The sequence below is a fragment of the Anomaloglossus baeobatrachus genome, chromosome 2 (assembly GCF_048569485.1).
Source record: "Anomaloglossus baeobatrachus isolate aAnoBae1 chromosome 2, aAnoBae1.hap1, whole genome shotgun sequence".
NCBI classification, from domain to species: Eukaryota; Metazoa; Chordata; class Amphibia; order Anura; family Aromobatidae; genus Anomaloglossus; species Anomaloglossus baeobatrachus.
This window is the reverse complement of record NC_134354.1, coordinates 542,068,818-542,082,540: the sequence shown is the minus strand read 5'-3', so window position 1 is coordinate 542,082,540 and position 13,723 is coordinate 542,068,818. Positions and strand designations below refer to the sequence as shown.

Here is a 13,723-nt window from a genome sequence, read left to right as displayed (position 1 = left end):
ACTTAATGCCCAGGCCATTTTTTGCAATTTTGACCAGTGTCACTTTATAAGGTTATAACTCTGGAACACTTCAATGGATCCCGGTGATTCTGAGATTGTTTTTTCGTGACATATTGGGCTTCATGTTAGAGGTAAATTTAGGATGATATTTTTTTATTTTATTTGTGAAAAAATCTGAAATTTGACAAAAAAATTAAAAATTTTGCAAGTTTCAAACTTTTAATTTTTATGCCCATAAACCGGAGAGTTATGTCACACAAAATAGTTAATAAATAACATTTCCCACTTGTCTACTTTAGATCAGCGCAATTTTTGAAACAAAATTTTTTGGGGTTAGGAAGTTAGAAGGGTTCAAAGTTCATCAGCAATTTCCCATTTTTTCAACAAAATTTGCAAAACCATTTTTTTAGGCACCACATCCCATTTGATGTGACTTTGAGAGGCCTGGGTGACAGAAAATACCCAAAAGTGACACCATTCTAAAACCTGCACCCCTCAAGGTACTCAAAACCACATTCAAGAAGTTTATTAACCCTTCAGGTGCTTCACAGGAACTAAAGTAATATGGAATTAAAAAAAATAAAAATTAACATTTTACCTAAAAATGTTACTTTAGCACTAATTTTCTTACTTTTTCAAGAGGTAACACCAAAAATTGGACCTCACAATTTGTTACCCACTTTCTTATGAGCGTGCCGATACCCCACATGTGGTCAGAAACCTTTGTTTGGGTAAATGGGAGAGCTCGGAATGAAAGGAGCAATATTTGAATTTTGGAAAGCAAAGTTGGCTGAAACAGATTGCGGGCACCATGTTGCTTTTACAGATCCCCTAAGGTACCTAAACAGCAGGAACCCCCCTCAAGTGACCCCATTTTGGAAACTAGACCCCTTAAGGCTTCTATCGAGGGGTATACTGAGCACTTTGTCATATTGAAAATTGTAATTTTTTTCTCAAAAATGTTGCTTTAGCATCAATTCTCTCACTTTTTCAAGAGGTAATTCCAAAAATTTGACCCAAATGTTTGTTACCCACTTTTTTATGAGCGCGGTGATACCTCACATGTGGTCTGAAACCTTTGTTTGGACAAATGGGAGGGCTTGGAACGAAAGGAGCAATATTTGAATTTTGATAAGGAAATTTGGCTGAAAAAGATTGCGGGCACCATGTTGCATTTGGAGGACCCCTAAGGTACGTAAACAGCAAAAAACCACCACAAGTGACCCCATATTGGAAACTAGGCCTCTCAAGGAATTTATCTAGATGTTTGGTGAGTACCCTGAACCCCCAGGTGCTTCCCAGAAGTTTATAACGTTGAGCCATGAAAATAAAAAAATAAAATTTTACCACAAAATTGTTACTTCAACCAGGTAGCTTTTTTTTCACAAGGGTAACAGGAAAAAAATCACCATGAAATGTATTCTGCAATTTCTCCTGAGTTTGGTGATATCTTATATGTGGTGGAAATCAACTGTTTGGGCACACGGCAGGTCTTGGAAGGGAAGGAGTGCCATTTGACTGAACATTTGGCTGGAATAATTAGTGGACGCTATGTCGCATTTGGAAAGCCCCTAAAGTGCCTAAACAGTGGAGGCCCCTCACAAGTGACCCCATTCTGGAATCAAGAAACCTCAAGGCTTTTATCTAGGTGTATATTGAGCATTTTGAATCCACAAATACTTCACAGAATTTGATAAGCTTAGGTTGCCATATTGAAAATTTTCATTTTTTTCACAAAAATGTTTCTTTAGCATCACATTTCTCACTTTTTCAAGAGGCAACAACAAAACGTGGACCCCACAGGTTGTTATCCAATTTCTTGTGAGCGCAGGGATACCCCATATGTGGCCAAAAACCTCTGTTTGGATATATGGGAGGGCTTGGAATGGAAGGATCACCATTTGAATTTTGGAAAAGTTGAAATAAATTGCGCGCACCATGTCACATTAGCAGGGCCTCTTGGGTACCTATACATTAGAAACCCCCCACAAGTGACTCCATTTTGGAAACTGGACCCCTCAAGGATTTTATTCAGGAGTATACTAAGCATTTTGAATCCACAGGTACTTCACAAAAATGTTGCTGTAGCAACAAATTTCTCTCTTTTAGGCTATGTGGCCATGATCCAGCGACACGGCGTCCAGTACACAGTGTTAGCCTTCCTGCAGAGATGTGAGTGTTGTCCACGGGAGAACGCAGCTGCCCATGCCCACGATTTGGGTTCAGGCTGCTGTGGAGCTCTATGCTACCTGCAGAGAACACTCATCTCCGCAGCATAAATTGACATGCTGAGGCTCGGGAAGCTGCGCCACAGGTCGGTTTATGCTGCGGAGAAAAGAAGCACAGTGGGCACGGGATTTCTAAAAATCCTTCCACTGTGCTTCTACTGCGCAGCGTTATGGACGCAGGGAAAACACTCTGCGCCCAAAACGCTGCAAATCCCGATTGTGGGCGCATAGCCTAAAATGCTACAATGGATGAATGGATAGATGTCAAACATATATAACATCCCACCCCCCTGCATATTCTAAGCTGGCGCCCTTTAGTGCCTTTCATGTGGCACTAAAGGGTGCCTAGCCTTGTATTTAGCCCAAAAAGAAAAAAAAAATAATTAAAATAAATGACGTGGGGTCCCCCCTATATTTGATAGCCAGCTAGGGTAAAGCAGACAGCTGTAGCCTGCAAACCACAGCTGACAGCTTCACCTTGGCTGGTGATCAATTTGGAGGGCTCCCCAAGCTGTTTTTTTTTTTTTTTAATTATTTATAAATAAATAATTAAAAAAAACAAAACAAACGTGGGGTCCCCCCAAATTAGATCACCAGCCAAGGTGAAGCTGACAGCTGGGGTCTGGTATTCTCAGGATGGGAAGAGCCATGGTTATTGGACTCTTCCCAGCCTAAAAATAGCAGGCCGCAGCCGCCCCAGAAGTGGCGCATCCATTAGATGCGCCAATTCTGGCGCTTCGCCCCAGCTCATCCCGCGCCCTGGTGCGTTGGCTAACGGGATAATAAATGGGGTTGATACCAGGTGTGTAATGTCATCAAGCCCAGCAATTAGTTATGTCACGGCGTCTATCAGATACCCGACATAACTAATTGACAGTAATAAAAAAAAAATTGACAACAAAAAAAAATTTATTTGAAAAAACACTCCCCAAAACATTCCCTGATTGACCAATTTATTGAAAAGAAAAGAAAAAAAAATCCGCTGTAATCCATTTGGACGTCCCACGTCGACTCTGGACCTTCTAGAATATGGGGGACACGTTCAGGGAACGTATCCCCCATTTTCTAGGTGTGAGGACCCTCCATTTGAGGAGAGTGGGTGCAATGAATCTGCACCCACCCTCCCTGGGTCACAGCTGCACACACAGTGCCGAGCAGCAGCCAGCGTCCTGAACACAGGAAGCTGACAGCTGCGCTCTGCACATGTGACCGGCGTCTGCTGAGAAGGAGCCGGAGGAGGGGGCTGCGGGGGATCAGAGCTGCGACAGGTATGTATGACACCGGGGGACACCGGGGAACACCGGGGGGGGATAGGGGGGGACCCGGCAGGGCCTGGGGAGCAGGTTTCTGTCGCATGTGTTATGGCACATGCGACAGAAACCATAGGAAAGGGGGAAATGCGGCCGGCGCGCTGCTGTGCTCGCCGGTGCGCGCGGCCATCTTGGATTTTCGGGAGGGGGTTGGGGGTCGGGGGGGGCACTTTGGGGATACCGAGGGGACCGGAGGGAACCGGGAAAAAGATTTATCTCCCATCTGGCATGTTTGATCATGCCAGATGGGAGATAAATGATTTTTCACCGGCGCGGTCATTTACTGTAACCTGATCATCGGTATACGGTGTATACCGGTCATCAGGTGAGCGGGGACCGGAAAAACCGGCCAGAATCATGATCTCCAGGGTCTCAGCTACCCCCGGCAGCTGAGACCCCGGAAATTTTCTGACTCTGGGGGGCGCTAGACCCTTTTTTCCGACCGCCGTTAAAAAGCGGCGGATCGGAAGAAGTACCCTAATTTGTCGCCGTTAAAAGGCGTATCGGCGGTCGTTAAGGGGTTGAAACAAGTTGGTCTCATAAAATGGCAGGTTAATGAGAATATTTCCCAGGTTTCTACTACACCAGAATGTGGGGGCAGTGACCTTGGTTCTAGCATTGTATCACTTATTGAGCTGTTTTTTGCCGTTTTGAGAAAATCATTGTTTTACCTGCTACAGTTCTACCAGTTTTCTGAATGCTGAGCTCTGTATAACCCTTATCACTGATTAGCAGCATTCTGAGCACACTCTGCCTAGGCAGAAATATGCCAATCAGTGGTGGGCAGGGTTACCAAGAGCTCATGATTTATGGAGGACTACCTGACAACATTAGACATAAGGCCAGATTTGAAGTGGCAGGCCAAAACACCAGCCATGAGGTTGCATGGCACACGAGACATGAAACCATACCTGAGTATGCCGGCCCAACACACTAGACCTGAGGCGGCAGGCCCAACACACTAGACCTGAGGCGGCAGAGGTGAGACATGAGGAGAGTCAAACACACATGTGTGGACAATGCAGGCTTCTTAACCTACTAAGCCACAGCACTTAAACAAGAAATGCCCATGCTGCAGGCCACAGACCCAAACTAAAATCGCCAGGCTGCAAGACACGCAAGAATCACTAAGAGAAATCCTCAGGCCGCACACGAAACATAGGTAGATAGTGATGCATTACATGTGGCTTCTCCCAGACTGACGTTAGCATTTTGGTGCCTGGGCTCCTGTCTGCCATTCATACTAGAGGCTGCTGCGGGGTTCTATGATGAATGGCTACTCCAGCGTGTGCTGAAGGCTCCTACATCCAAACCACATTGAAGAAGGACCTGAGAGCTGCATTTTTACTTTGTGCTCTTGGCGTCCTGTCCAATGGTTAGTGCGGATCCCAAGCTCTCAGGCACTGTCATGGGTAAGGGGGAAAATAGTGATTTTATGAGATCTACAGCAAACAGAACATTGGCAAATGGCTGGAATTATATAGGATCTTTTCCCACTATTATGTGGCTGTCAGAATAGGTGACAAACACTGAAGACATACTATCTGTAACACCAAAGAAAATGTATCGTACCTGGCCAACCAGTCCAAATGCACGATCTAAGCTCCTCTGATCAGTGTATTTTCTTACTTTATTATGAAGCCATCCTAACTCTGCAAGTCTGCTAGTAGTGTCCTTTAGAGACTTAGACAGAGCAACCTAAGGTGGAAGAAAGACATGATATATGGTAAGCGTCTCAACTTTTTATTAGCATGCTTTTAATGTACGTTCAAATTGTTCTATTTTTCCCCTTTAGGCTGTGAAACTATCGGCGGCAAATCTCAAACTCTTGGCAAGAAAAACGCTGCATTTATTCAGTGCGTTTTTTTCAGTGAATTTTTACCACACTTTCGGTGCGGTTTTTCCAACGTGTTTTTCATGCATTCTGGAGTGGAAAAACAATGAAAGAATTGACATGCTGAGGTTTATTTTCTGCTGCAAATCTGCAAAGTAAAGAAAAAACAGCAAAATGTGCACAAAACCTTAGGATTCTTATTGACTTTGCTGGTATATGGATGTGCATGCAGTTTTATAACAAAAAAGTGATAAAAAGAATATCATACATATATAATATATATATATGTATGATATATTAAGTACACGTTATTTTTAAATATAAGCCTGACATCTACAACTTTGGAAAAACGCGCTGCAAAAGATTAAATTTAAAGAAGTGCTTTATTGTGACCACTAGATGGCAGTACTGATCTATTAAAAAATAAAAGACTGAAAAATAATAACTAATAAAAGACTAACTACAGTGGACCCTTGGTTTAAGAGTAATTTGATTTGAGAGCGTTTTGCAAGACAAGCAAAGCTTTGTAACTTGGTTTAAGAGCAATGATTTGCAATAAGAGCAATTTTCACTGATCACACTGCCAGTTCCGGACTTTCACCGCTCTCTGATCTGCGCTTACATTTTGTACATATGAACTGTATACCATTGCACAGTACAGTATATACTATATAGCATATCTATCAATTTGCATTTGTGGATACAGTATTGTACTTTCTTTCTGCTAACCAGTACAGCACATTGCTTGCACTGTAATCTAATTGCGTGTGCTGTAATCCTACCCCTCATTTCCCTTAGTTCTGCCATTATTTTGGGGAGAATAGATTTGGGGTGTTTTTTTTGTGTATTGTACTAGAATAAAAGTTGTCATATTTATACATCATTTTTCTCTCTATAGTGTATGTCCCGCTCACCAACAATTCTATTGTAAGCTAAAGTGCAGTTTAATCTGTTATATGTTTTTTACTGTACAGTATTATGTATTAGTGCACTGTAATAATTCTATATGAATACAGAACATTATTTTGTATTACAGTAATAAGTTTGTATAAATACTGTGAATATTTTTGGGTTGTGGAACGAATTTCCTGAATTTCAGTTATTTCCTATGGGAAAATTTGCTTTGAAGAGTAACTTGGTTTAAGAGCACACTCCCGGAACCAATTATGCTCGTAATCCAAAATTCCACTGTATATAAATAAAAAAAAGTTACATTTCATTGCCATGGACTGATATCAATACCATATTTAGTACGGTGACATTTATGTTATGTTTACAGATGTGAAGTGTTTTTGGCGGGAGGGGGGCGTTGGGGGGCATTTTTTTTTTTTTAATAAATGTAAAGCTGCTTTTTAGGCTATGTGCACACAGTGAGTTTTTCGCGGCGTTTTTGTGCGTTTTTGGCCTCAAAACTGCATGACTTTGCTTCCCCAGCAAAGTCTGAGTTTTCATTTTTTGCTGTTCGCGCACAACTTTTTTTTTTAAGCTGCGTTTTTGAGCTTTAAAAAAAAAAAAAAAATGGACATGTCAATTCTTTCCTGCGTTTCCCCCCCCCCCATGCAATGCATTGGAAAAACGCAGAGATCAAAAACGCAGCATAACGCAGCCAAAAACGCACCCAATCGCAGTAAAAACGCATGCGTTTTTTTTGCTGCGTTTTTTGCCGCGGGTGCATTTTTAGCGGCCAAAAACGGCACAAAAACGCAGCATCAAAAAAACGCAGCGTGTGCACATAGCCTTACAGTACCAGCAAAAGTTAGGACACTTTAGAAATCTTGTGATTTTCTTCTTAACTGAATTGGAAAACCAGTGTTTTGAGATATGCAGGATGTCAATTCTTTCAGTATTTTTACAGCGATTTTTACCCATAGCAGCCTCTTAACTGCCAAGAGCAGGAAGAGGAAACATTGCAAACACAATGTGTGAACATAGCCTTTAGGCCATCAACCAGACAAAATACTGACGTTATAAAATAGCAAAATCAACAGTTTGGTATATAGTTAAAGCACAGGGCTTTTTCCAAGTGGCTTACTAACAAAAAATCTACAAGTGCGCATTATATACAGAGTGGTCTTACAATACGGCCATAGTCACCTTGCTGTCCACCTTGTAGCAGTTCTCAGAATTGCACATTTTGATATACTTCCCATCAATTCCTTGAAACACATACAAAATGTCTCTTACAAGGGCGGTTTCGGTTATTTCCACAGACCCTGGAAAAGAATACATTAATTACTTTGCAATGTTCATATTACTTACAGTTCACTTGTGCAAGGTAATCATGCTTGAATATAAAGTGGCAAACAATCCTGCATGTGGCTGCAGCCGGCCGAATAATGAGTATGTGCACTGGGCACACTGTCATAATTCCCCTGGAATTCGCAACACTAGTGGGCAGAAAACGCCTTTAAAGTGTCCCTTTGGTTTAACATTAACGGTAACTACAATATCAGTGGCTGTGAAATCCTTTATATACATACCTAATGTCACCCTAAATGGCCACAGCATGTCTCAGACTGCCTGAAGACACAGTCAGGTTGCCCAGGGGTGCTCACACAGCTGTTGTGAGACACATGAGTGCATCCACATATGTAGCAGAACCTGGACACCCCGAGACATAGAATGTGGGCATAAGGATGGCAAGTTAGAACAGTTTTTCTTTAACTTGTATTTATAGAAGAAGGGAATTTTGTTTACTTACCGTAAATTCCTTTTCTTCTAGCTCCAATTGGGAGACCCAGACAATTGGGTGTATAGCTATTGCCTCTGGAGGCCACACAAAGTATTACACTTAAAAGTGTAAGGCCCCTCCCCTTCTGGCTATACACCCCCAGTGGGATCACTGGCTCACCAGTTTTAGTGCCAAAGCAAGAAGGAGGAAAGCCAATAACTGGTTTAAAGACCAATTCAATCCGAGGAAACATCGGAGAACTGAACCATACCACATGAACAACATGTGTACCCGAAAAAACAGAAAAACCCCGAGAAAACAGGGCGGGTGCTGGGTCTCCCAATTGGAGCTAGAAGAAAAGGAATTTACGGTAAGTAAACAAAATTCCCTTCTTCTTTGTCGCTCCATTGGGAGACCCAGACAATTGGGATGTCCAAAAGCAATCCCTGGGTGGGTAAAAGAATACCTCATGATAGGGCCGTCAAACGGCCCTCTCCTACAGGTGGCCAACCGCCGCCTGAATGACTTATCTACCTAGGCTGGCGTCTGCCGAAGCGTAGGTATGCATCTGATAATGCTTGGTAAAAGTAAGTAGACTCGACCAGGTGGGTGCCTGACACACCTGCTGAGCCGTAGCCTGGTGCCGTAATGCCCAGGATGCACCCACGGCTCTGGTAGAATGGGCCTTCGGCCTTGAGAGAACCAGAAGCCCAGTAGAACTGTAGGTTTCAAGAATTGGTTCCTCGAGCCCCCGAGCAAGGGTGGATCTGGAAGCTTGCGACTGTTTACGCCGACCAGCGACAAGGACAAAGAGTGCATCCGGGTGGCGCAGGAGCGCCATGCGGGAAGTAGAACCTGAGTGCTCTCACCAGAACCAACAGATGCAAATCTTTCTGAAATTGATGGACTGGACGAGGACACAAAGAAGGTGAGGTGATATCCTGATTGATATGAAAATGGGATACCACCTTAGGGAGAAATTCCGGAACCGGACGCAGAACTACCCTGTCCTGGTGAAGGACCAGGAAGGGAGTTTGTATGAGAGCGTTGCTAGCTCGGAAACTCTCCTAAGAGACGAGACCGTTACTAGAAGGCCACTTCCCGTGAAAAACGGGAAGGGAGACATCCTTCAAAGGCTCGAAAGGCGGCATCTGGAGAGCAATTAGAACCTTGTTCAGATCTCAGGGCTCTAACGGCCGCTTGTACGGAGTGCTCAGAAGACAAACTCCTCGTAGGAACGTGCGTACCTGAGGAAGTCGTCGTTTCTGAAAAAATACAGATAGCGCTGAGACTTGTCCCTAAAGGGAACTGAGCGATAACCCATTTTCCTACCTAGATTGCAGGAAGGAAGGAAACATAGACGATGCAACCGGCCAGGGAGAAACACCCTGCGCCGAGCACCGAGATAAGAACATCTTCCACGTCCTGTGGTCAATCTTGGCGGACGTTGGTATGCTAGCCTGTCTCATGGTGGCAACCACGTCCTGAGGTAATCCTGACGACACTAGGTTCCAGGACTCAATGCCACACCATCCGGTTGAGGGCCGTAGAATTCAAATGGAAGAATGGCCCTTGAGACAGCCAGTCTGATTGGTCTGGTAGTGCCCCCGGTTAGCCTACCGTGAGGCACCACAGAACCGAGTACCACAACATCCTCGGCCAATTTGTAGCGACGAGGATGGCGCGGCCGCAGTCGGTCTTGATCTAGCGCAGTACTCTGGGCAACAATGCCAGAGGTGGCACCTAAGGTAGCTGGAACTGCGACCAATGCTGAACTAAGGCGTTTGCCGCCAGAGCTCGATGATTGTGAAACCGTGCCATGAAGCTGGCACATTGTTGTTGTGCCGTGACGCCATTAGATCGACGTCCGGCCTCTGTCAGCGGCGCCAGATCTCCTGAAACCCGTCCGGGTGAGGAGACCATACTCTTTCGGCCACACCTCAGCGACTTAGGAAGTCAGCTTCCTAGTTTCCACACTTGGGATGTGAATTGTGGATATGGTGGATGCCGTGTCTTCCACCCACATCAGAACCTGCCGGACTTCCTGGAAGGCTTGCCGGTTGCGCGTTCTTCCTTGGTGGTTGATGTATGCCACCGCTGTGGAGCTGTCCGACTGAAGTCGGATATGCTTGCTTTCCAGCCGCTGTTGGAAGGATTGTAGGGCAAGATACACTGCTCTGTGTTCAAGAACATTGATCTGAAGAGTGGACTCTTGCTGAGTCCACGTACCCTGAGCGCTGTAGTGGAGAAAAACTGCTCCCCACCCTGATAGACTCGCGTCTGTCGTAACTATCGCCCAGGACGGGGATAGGAAGGACCTTCTTTTTGACCAAGAGGTGAGAAGAAGCCACCACCGTAGAGATTCCTTGGCCGCCTGAGAAAGAACGACGACTCTGTTGAGGGACGTCGACTCCTCGTCCCATTGGCGGAGAATGTCCCATTGTAGTGGACGCAGTAAAACTGCGCGAAAGGAACTGCCTCCATTGCTACCATCTTACGTAGGAAGTGCATGAGGCGTCTCAATGTGTGCGACTGGTTCTTAAAGAAGAGCTTGCAGCCCGTAGTGAATGCTGTTTGTCTAGCGGCAGCTTCACTATCGCTGAGAGAGTAAGAAACTCTATGCCTATATATGTTATCGATAGGGTCGGGGTCGGATCTGACTTTAAAAAGTTGATGATCCACCCAAAACTCTAGAGAGTCTCCAGCGCAACGTTCGGGCAGTGTTGGCATGTTTCCTAAGAGAGTGCCTTGACAAGTAGATCGTCTAAATACGGGACCACAGAGTGACCCTGAGAGTGCAGGACTGTGACTACTGCTGCCCTGACCTTGGCGAAGACCAGTTGGACTGTCGCTAGCCGGAAGGTAGAGCTACGAACAGAGGGTGTTCGTCTCCTATAACGAAGCGTAGAAACGCTAGTGCTCTGGATCAATCGGCACGTGTGGATAAGCATCCTTGATGCCTAATGATGCTAGGAAATATCCTTGGGACCTTGAGGCGATGACATGGCGGAGGGATTCCATCCGGAACCGCCTGGTGTCCACGAGCTTGCTGAGCATTTTTAGATCCAGAACGGGACGGAACGGCCCGTTGTTATAGGTACCGCAAAGAATTTGGGGTAAAAACCGTGACCTTGTTCCTGAAGAGGAACGGGGGTCATCACTCTTTCTGCCTATAGAGTGCACCCTGTTTGCAGAAGAGCAGCGGCCCGGCCGGGAGGCGGAGAAATTCTGAAGAATCGAGTTGGAGGACGAGAAGTGAGCTCTATCCTGTACCCGTGAGACAGAATGTCTCACAGTCAATGGTCATTGACCTATGGCAGCTAAATATCGCCAAGGCGGGAGAGCCTGCTACCGACCGAGGCCGCAAGTCATGAGGAAGCCGCCTTGGAAGCGGGTTTTCAGACTGTCGCTTTTTTGGGCGAGACTGAGCCCGCTAAGAATCTTAGCTCTTCTGATCCTTTTGAGTCCACATTGGACGAGGAAAAATGGGACCTGCCCGAGCCTCGAAAAGGCCGAAAACCCCGACTGCCTCTTGCTCTGTTGGGGTTTGTTGTGTCCGGGCTGAGGAAAGGATGAATCCTTACCCCTGGACTGTTTGATGGTTACATCCAACGCTCACCAAACAGTCGGTCAGCAGAAAAAGGCAACTGGTTAGGCAACCTTTTTTGGAAGCAGAATCTGCCTTCCATTCACTTAACGAGCAGACCAGGCTCTGCTTAAAAACACGGAGTAGCGGAGGCTACCGCCGCACGGTTCGCAGAGTCCAGGACAACCTGAATCGCGTAAGAAACAAATGCAGACATTTGAGAGGTTAAGGATGCCACCTGCGGCACAGATGTACGTGTAACCGTGTCAATCTGTGTAAGACAAGCTGAAATAGCTTGGAGTGCCCCAAGGGAGAGAATGCCGGAGCCAACGGTGCGCCGACAGCCTCATAGATGGCTTTCGACCAGAGATCCATCTGTCTGTCAGTGGCATCTTTGAGTTTGCAGTTCCATCTCCCACTGCAACTATGGATCTAGCTACAAGCCTGGAGATTGGAGGATGCCGCTCGGGACATTGGGTCCAGTCCTTGACCAAGTCAGGGGACAGGGATAACGTGTATCCTAAGCCGTTTGGAGAAGCGCATATCTGGATAAGCGTGGTGTTCCTGGACTGCCTCTCTGAAGGCAGAGTGGTCCAGAAAAATACGTGAAGCTGACTCCTCCACTGGAGGAGCTGTGAGAAATAACCCACATTCTATAGATGGACGCTATAAGATTATTTACTATGGCGTCACAATCAGGTGTATCCAGATTGAGAGCGGTCTCAGGATCAGAATCCTGAGCCGCTACTTCCGCCTCATTACACAGCGAGTCCTTCTGTTAGGACCCTGATGAAACCGAGGCCGCTCATAGCGAGCCCACTTAGGCTGTCTGGGACTGACGTCCGTGCAGAGCCGTGACTCTGGGATGCGTGTGACATTCCCGGAGCTGTTAGTTATTCACACTGAGGGGGGGCCATGGATCAATGATTCAACAGTGCCCATATTGTGAGAGACATGTCCGGACTGCTAGGCTTCTAGTATCATAGCCATAGTCTCAGAAAAACTGTCAGTAAATACTGCAGACACCGTCCTCATCCCCTGGCCATTAGTGCATACAATGGGAGTCTATGTAACCTGCCGGCCGTATAGCCGTACATGCTGTACCCGCTGTATAGAAAAACATGTGGTTCTGCACCTTTGTTTTACACAGAGAATATGCTGATAACTCCTCCGCATAATCCAGGAGGGTATATACAACGTGCGACCAAACAGTGCAATGTATATAGTACAAGCATATCTATAAGTGCACTTCTGCACTAGTGGGGTTAGCACCACAGGTGCTGCTTAACGCCTGTTACAGCGATTGTGTGACTATCAGAATGCCAGGGTCTTCCACACTTGTCTCTGTATCGTACAGAAACTGACACTAATGGCTGCCGGTGTCCTTGTAGAGAAGGAAGCCGTGGGCGTGCCTGAGAAAGTGCGGGAATCCGGATTCACAGTGCACACAGTGAGAGGGGTGGAGTATGCAAAACATACTCCAGCTCTCAGCTCTGCTCTATGCAGCGTCACGCCCCTACCCTGACTGTCAGGGCTGTGGGCGGTAACGAAGGGAGACTAGGCCCAGAAGCCGGGGACTCGAGTTAACAGCGCGGCCGCCGTAAAAGCGCGGGCCGCGCTGAAGTCCCCGGCGCACCACAAGTGCCAGCCGCGCCGCAGTTCCAGCGGCCGGCGCGACCGATAGAAGTGGCCAGCGTCCCGCCCCTCTCCTGACTGGCAGGTCTGGGGGCGGGAACGAACGGAAGCAGGCCGCAAAAGCCGGGGACTCTAGTTATCAGCGCGGCCGCCGTAAAAGCGCAGGCCGCGCTGAAGTCCCCGGCGCACTACAAGTGCCAGCCGCGCCGCAGTCCCAGCGGCCGGCGCGACCAATTCCCATAAGTGAGCCTGCTTCAGCAAAGCTGAATGAGGCCATGGCACAGGCGCCGCAGCGCTGATGTCCCCCGGCGCACTACAACACCCAGCATGCTGCGGTGTGAGCGCCAAATGCACGGGGACACAGAGTACCTTGAGGAAGCAGGGCCATGTCCCTGATGTACTCCGCTCCATCCAGCATCTTCTCCAGGGGCTGTAGATGGAGCACGGTCTCAGTGCCTG

At 46.6% G+C, this 13,723-nt stretch overlaps 1 protein-coding gene across 1 annotated transcript in view; it reads right to left on the bottom strand.

Annotated features, from left to right (window-relative positions):
* The window catches only part of TUBGCP3 (tubulin gamma complex component 3), a 212,985-nt gene that overhangs the window by 147,233 nt on the left and 52,029 nt on the right, over positions 1-13,723 (bottom strand). The window contains exons 7-8 of the mRNA XM_075336660.1: positions 7,467-7,585; positions 5,111-5,236 (exon numbers count right to left, since the gene is read on the bottom strand). Coding sequence (XP_075192775.1) covers positions 5,111-5,236; positions 7,467-7,585 — 245 coding nt within the window. The remainder of the gene's footprint in view (positions 1-5,110; positions 5,237-7,466; positions 7,586-13,723) is intronic.